Source organism: Pundamilia nyererei, unplaced genomic scaffold, assembly GCF_000239375.1.
Source record: "Pundamilia nyererei isolate P.nyererei 1_Seehausen unplaced genomic scaffold, PunNye1.0 scaffold00469, whole genome shotgun sequence".
Classification (NCBI taxonomy): domain Eukaryota; kingdom Metazoa; phylum Chordata; class Actinopteri; order Cichliformes; family Cichlidae; genus Pundamilia; species Pundamilia nyererei.
The window spans coordinates 41,960-48,997 of record NW_005187870.1 but is presented as its reverse complement, the minus strand read 5'-3'; the positions used below and the strand labels follow the sequence as shown (position 1 = coordinate 48,997).

At 39.1% G+C, this 7,038-nt stretch overlaps 1 protein-coding gene across 1 annotated transcript; it reads left to right on the top strand.

Moving 5' to 3' along the window:
• The first annotated feature begins 6 nt into the window (after positions 1-6).
• On the top strand, positions 7-3,803 carry LOC102197272 (gastrula zinc finger protein XlCGF57.1-like). The gene is made up of 2 exons (XM_005753822.2): positions 7-921; positions 2,211-3,803. The coding sequence occupies exons 1-2, from the start codon at positions 702-704 to the stop codon at positions 3,602-3,604; spliced, it is 1,614 nt and encodes a 537-aa protein (XP_005753879.1). The 5' UTR covers positions 7-701; the 3' UTR covers positions 3,605-3,803.
• The last annotated feature ends 3,235 nt before the right edge of the window (positions 3,804-7,038 follow it).

Genomic DNA, 7,038 nt, shown 5'->3' with positions numbered 1-7,038 from the left:
TTGCTGGTTTGTCGGTAGCAGCTCCTGAAACGCAAGACTGCCACACATCTGTTCGACCAACGCCAGTTGATCTAAACGCCAGTAGATCTGGAACAGCGGCTTTCCAGGACTTGATACCGACAAACCAGGAAGTAATCAGTGTGAATACGTCGCCTACAAACGGCACTTTGTGGGGTTGGCTAAACACAACAATCTGTCATTCATATTGTTTTGGAAAAAGAAACATAAAATAACCTCAGAGTTTAACTGGTGATACTCCCACGCGTAAGCATACCGCGAATACAGCAATAAGCAAATAACAGTGCCTATTCAAAACAGGCGAAAGTTAATTAACAGTATAGAAAATGTTCTAGTCTTCATTATTATTTTCCCACATATTGTTATTACTCTGATGTGACCTGAGGGTTGTCAAACTGACAGACAAAGCGTCCAGTTTACATCAAAAGCAGAGTCCACTCCACTAGTGGCACCTGTGGGGAAGTGCCATTGCCTAAACAATATTAACCTGTGACACACCTACACCTGAATTCCTAGAGCTTCCTGCTTTAGCAGGTATCTCTTATCAATAAGCAAGCTGCTGAAAGTAGTTTTTATTTGAGCAACGTATTCATAGTCTTGCTGAGATATATTTGCTTATGTGTGTTCTCCTATAATCACATTAGATCTTTTTCTTGTGTTCATCTAAGACAACCAACAGCAACATGAACTGTAATGAGGGGAAGGGTCTGGATGTCCAGCAGGTCTGTAACCAGGAGAGTAACTCCACATTGGACCCACAGGACCCAGAGCATCCACAGATTAAAGAGGGAGAGCAGCTTGTAGTGAAGCAGGAGGCTGAGGGCATCATCATCTGGACTGGAGAAGAGCGGCTCAGACTGCTGGATACCATCTGGAAACCTGAAATAACGACATACAGTAAAGGTATGCTAAACTGCCCTTAAAAATAATGAAGTAACATTTCTTTCTCTTAGCATAGCAGGAATCTGCAATAAGTAAAATTAATGCACCTCTGCAGACTGCAGTGTAAATGGTGGCTTGGTGGCTCTTTGACAGCAACTTTGACATGCAGCAGTGGCTTCACTGTTCTTATACACAAAACAAACAATTATCCACACAAACTACATATCAACACACTAACTACACTCCAAACATGCTACACATCAGAAATCTCTCACATCTCAAAACTCAATCTCTCTCTTCCTACCACTGACCTTAGACAGTAAATGTGACAATAGTATTCCGGAAAAAATTATGGCGTATATTTTTTATTTATCACTTTTTAAATTTTTTTTTATCACATTTACCACTTTTAACACAAAAATGGACACTCAGGGTTGTTTTGGGTTGAAATAGCATCTTGTTGCTATGTGTCATCTTAAATTGGTCAGGTGATTGGTTTACCATGGCTACTTTATTCTTCCTCAGCCAATCAGCAGCACCCGTGTGATTGTCCCCCCCCAGCTCCTGGTTAATTGAAAAATAGTAACGTGTCCACACCACATTTTCTTATTAGTAACTGTAACAGCGTTGTAAACATAGAAATAGTAATTAGTTATAGTACTAGTTACTGACAAAAGTAACAGCGTTAGTAACATTGTTACTTTTAACGCCATTATTCCCATCATTGCATTTTAAGGATGCAAAAAAAAGTTAATTCATGTGAAAAAAATTCACCAGAATGCAAGAAGTGACGTGTCTGCACCCCTACAGAGACACAAATCCAACAGCAGAAGTTTCTTTTTTTTGTCATCAGTTTAAGTTAAAGATTAAGTTTTTTTCTCTGTAGAATGGAAATGTGTGAAATTTAATTTGATCAATTCCCAGAATTAATTAATGGATTAATTTTTAGATTCAGTTTTCATAATATACAATTCAGAATTTCTAAAGTTGAAGTTGATCATATAAGAAGAGTTTTTTTCATGGTGTTTGGACGTGTGCAGTCAAAGTGTTTACCACGATATAAGAGGTCAGAGCCAGCATTCCCAAACTAAATTAAATTGGAAGAAAACCAATATCTTTAAAATTCATACATATTTAGTATCACAAACATCCAAATACTCAACAATTTGCTTCAGTGTCCAAATAATTTGTCACATTTGTACACTCTAAATTTCAGTGGTACATGTGAGCAACCTGTTCATAGTTCACAACCATTAAAGTACTGCTAATCGTTAAAATTAGAATATATTTTTGTCCACTTGTCCCTTCAGATCTTGCGCAACAGTGTGTCTTTAAGCAAGAGGATCTGCATGACCAGCAGGTGTGTAACCAGGAGAGGAACTCCAGTTTGAACCACGAGGACCCAGAACTCCCATGGATTAAAGAGGAACCAGAGGAACTTTGCACCAGTGAGGAAGGAGAACAGCTTTTATTGAAGGAGGAGACTGATACCTTTATGGTGACTTTTGATGAAAGTGAACATGAACCAAACAGAGACCAGCTCCTTTCTCACAACTCTCCTGCACCAGAGAGCCAGCATCAAGGAGGAAATGAGCATGTGGAATCAGAATCTACTAGAAAACCAGAGCTGAAGAACAGTAACAGTGTAAACAACTCTCCAGTGCCAGAGAATCAGTGTAAAACTGGCAAAAGTAAAAAGTCTCTAAATTGTGACACTTGTGGAAAGACTTTTCAGTACGAATGTCACTTGACAAAACATGTAAGAATTCACACAGGTGAGAAGCCTTTTTCTTGTAGCACCTGTGGGAAATGTTTTGGTCAGAAATCAGGACTGGAAACTCACATGAAAATTCACACAGGTGAGAAGCCACATTTTTGCAGTATCTGTGGAAAAGGATTCAGTCAGATGATAAACCTGAAAACTCATATGAGAGTCCACACAGGTGAAAAGCCATATTGTTGTAGCACATGTGGAAAAACCTTTAGTGCCTTGTCAGCCTTCAAAACCCACATTAGAATTCACACAGGTGAGAAGCCATATTGTTGTAAGACTTGTGGGAAACGATTCACTCAGCAATCTGGACTGGAACATCATATGAAAATTCACACAGGTGAGAAGCCACATTCTTGCATTACCTGTGGGAAAAGCTTCAGTCGTATGAAGTCCTTGAAAACTCACATGCGAATTCATACAGGTGAGAAGCCACATTCTTGCATTACCTGTGGAAAAAGTTTCAGTCATATGATGAACTTGAAAACCCACATGAGAATTCATACAGGTGAGAAGCCATATTCTTGTAGCACCTGTGGGAAAAGATTTAGCGATTTATCAGGATTCAAAAAACATAAAATGATTCATACAGGTGAGAAGCCCCACCCTTGTAACACCTGTGGAAAGAGATTCAGTGACATGACGAATTTGAAAGCTCATATTAGAATTCACACAGGTGAGAAGCCATATTGTTGTAACACTTGTGGGAAACGATTCAGTCAGAAATCTGGAGTGAAAATTCATATGAAAATTCACACAGGTGAGAAGCCACATTCTTGCATTACCTGTGGGAAAAGCTTCAGTCATATGACGTCCTTGAAAACTCACATGAGAATTCACATGCCTGAGAAGCCACATTCCTGTGGCAATTGCGGGAAAAGTTTTGTTCAGCTGATACACTTGAAAAGGCACATGAGAATTCATACTATTTAAGTTTTAAAATGTGGAATGTACTTTATTATAGAAAAACAAGAATGGATAAAATAATTTATTGACACTTGTATTCTATAGCCAAGATTACATCACTCTATCCAAAAGCTGGAAAGTGACACAAATAAGTAAAAGTCATTATGGATTTGAACAGTGTTGTCCGTTATTTCCCAATGTTTTCTTTATGTTTGACACTGCTTAGATGAAATCAGAAAATGTTGTTTTAATTATTTAAATAAACATATCTCTTTTTTTTTTTTTTTTTTTTGCAAATGTGGGCTTTTTATTTCTTCCAGAGAGAGATATAGAATGAGAAGGATTTTTTTACTCAGATCTTAGAATGATACCGTCACGGCTGCGGTGGCAGATGTGTGGTGAGTGTGAGAGAGGACCCAGACGCTGGCACTGTCTTGGACGTGAGCGAGCTTTATTTGCACACTGGTGGCACAAACAGAAACACGGGGAGGAAAACAAAACCTAAAGGTGACCTAATTTGGTAATGACTAACAAAACTAACCTAAACAGACAACTGTGGTAGAAAACGCGGGAAGAAACACAGATGGACAAGCAACGAACATGAGAGGACACACACTATGGCTGTGTCCCAATTAAGAGACCGCACGCTTGAAGTACACATTTTGAGTACGATTACGTCACCGCCACGGGACGACGGCTGTCCCAATTCGAAGTGTACTTCAAATGCATACTCCAAATGCGCCGTCGATTTTCCCAAATATCAAGCGTGGTCCGGTGCACGCTTCGTGGTCCCATATATCCCACAATTCATAGCGCAGCGGTGGGTGTGGATAATTTTGCCGCAAAATACGGCAGAAGGCAGAAAGGAGCGGCCGAAGACTGAACTGTCAAAAGTAAGTACTGAATATGATGTCTCTTATTTATGTGCGAATGTTTAATAATGAAGAACATTAAAACATTAATGTTGGCCACATGTTGGCAAAGTTATGTGACATTAGTGATGTTTTAAAGCCTCTACTTCAAAATATATATATAGTTGACCTTAATCTTACAGAGAATGTGATGATTTTATGGATAATTAAAGTCAGTCATATATCCACAAACACAACAAGCTGAAAGTCAGTGAATGCTGCTCGGTTTGCAGTCCTGAATATCACGGCACAAGCAGGATTCATTGCACTGTTAATGTTAGCTATGTTATATTGCTGCCTCTGTTCGGTGGTGTCGAGCCAAACGGACTTTAACTTGTGTTTGAACGAGCTGACGGTTCACTCGTTAAGCTGAAAGAAAGATGCTTTAATCACAGGAGTCACACATGTGTCCACTGCACCATCTGGGAGCTCTTCTTGTTTAGCACTTTGTGTTGGATGTAAAAAGCAGGCTAGAATCATGGCGGTGGTCAATGACGGTCCAGGCGTGGGATTTCTCTCGTGGAAATATGCACATTATCTTTCTATTGGTAGGTGGCACAGTGCACTTGTGGCAAGTAAGCAAGCTAGAAGACTGGCAATTATGCTGGCTATCCAGTTACAGAAGCAACACATTAACAAGAGAATTCTGAGTAAAACCAAAGTTACTTTCCCTAGTAACTAGTTACTTTGAAAGTTATATATGATGTTAATGCAGCACTACAGACGATACCTACAGCCACGATTACCAACTATCGGAGTTGCAGAAAGGCACAATGAAGAAGGTGCCTAAGAAGTACAGGAAGCTGTCCATATCTGAGGCCCTGGAAACTGCCATGCAACGACTCACGTCCTTGGCCAGCCGCTTGAAGAGGTACACCAGAGAGATAGAAGGCAGGAGAATAAACCAGCTGTTCTCCACGGAACTAGCCAAGGTGTACAGGGGCAGGGGAACAATATGAGAACAGCACCACCAAGGCTGGAGACAGAACAATACTGGAAGAGCATATGGGAGAAGGACGCAACCCATAACAGCAATGCTCAGTGGCTAGTGGATCTGAGGGCAGACCACAGCGACCTCCCCGAACAGGGTCCAGTAACCATCACAATGGCAGATATCCAAGAAAGGGTCTCCAGTATGAAGAGTTGGACAGCACCAGGTCCTGTTATGGTTCGCGCCTTCTGGCTGAAGAAGCTGACTGCACTCCACGAGCACCTGGCAGCACAAATGAGCCAGCTGCTAGTTGACGAGAGACACCCAGAATGGCTAACCGAAGGCCGGACAGTCCTGATCCTCACTGGGTCACCGACCCAGGATCATAACAGATACTTTTGTTACAAGGAATGTCTTACATAGCTTAGCATAATTTATTGTTGGAAGCAAGCTCAGCCTTAGACATCTGCAGCAGTATTATTAAACCATATAACCACTGAATTCTGCAGAATAACTACATTTTCTTTTGATTCCTTAAGAACAGTTCAGCTGTAATAGTTTGGCTCATAAAAAGGTGTTTGGATGTGTGGTATGACTACGTCTGCTAGTAGTGGTTATAAAAAAATCTCTTGGCACTTGTAATTGTCAGCCAATGGTGAATAATTTGATAATTATAGAAGTAATAATATCTTCATCCAGGAAGGCGTGCAGAAAGGTGAAGACATATCCAGATGTGGTGGCCCAACTAGTTAAAAAACTTAGACAATATGTGGCAACCAGACAATATCAAATTTGTCAAAATTATTTTTAGTAGTCTTCACAGTATCAATGCCATTTATCATAAATTAAGTTTATATGACTTTTCATGAAAAGGCATTTACCTCTGCATTTCATTCCACTATGAACTGAAAAGAAGTGAATGACTTGACAAGAAGAAATTGTTAATAAATAAACAGCTTTCTTTCAGGTCACATTGAGATTGATGACATTAGTTTTGGAAAAGCACTTCAAAAATGTCATGAAACCTCCACTTTTTTGGTAATTTTTGTGTACAGTGCTTATCGTCTTACCTTGTCATTTACCCTTTAAAAAACTGTTTTAAAAGGTCACTTTTCAACTTAAAATTTAAAACATTTAACAAACAAATACCAACTTAAGAGCTGTACAAAAATATATAATTTTACCACTAGATGGCAGAAGTAGCTTATTACCTAGTGCTTGAATCCTTAAAAATAAAGATAACACATAATTGTTTTTAAACAAGGAGATTTTTTTCATCCATTCATCCAACCATTTTCTTGCATTTATCCAATTTAGGGTCCTATTAAAAAACATTTAGCCAGTTATGTGGATGCATGTGCACAAATAAGGAGCTTTTCTCTCTAAAAAAAAAACCTCTTAAATGTCCAACAAAAAAAGCTATATTGTGAGCTAGATAAGCTATTGTCTTGTTTTTGGTCAAGCTTTTAAATTGTTTAGACTCCCATACCTGTAACTTTCACTTAAGGTTCACTGAATCTTCAGTAACCTATATACAATGTTATGAAAAAGTATTTGGCTCTTTTATAATTTCTCATTTTTTGCATATTTGTTACACTTGTTTCAGGTCAAATCAAGAA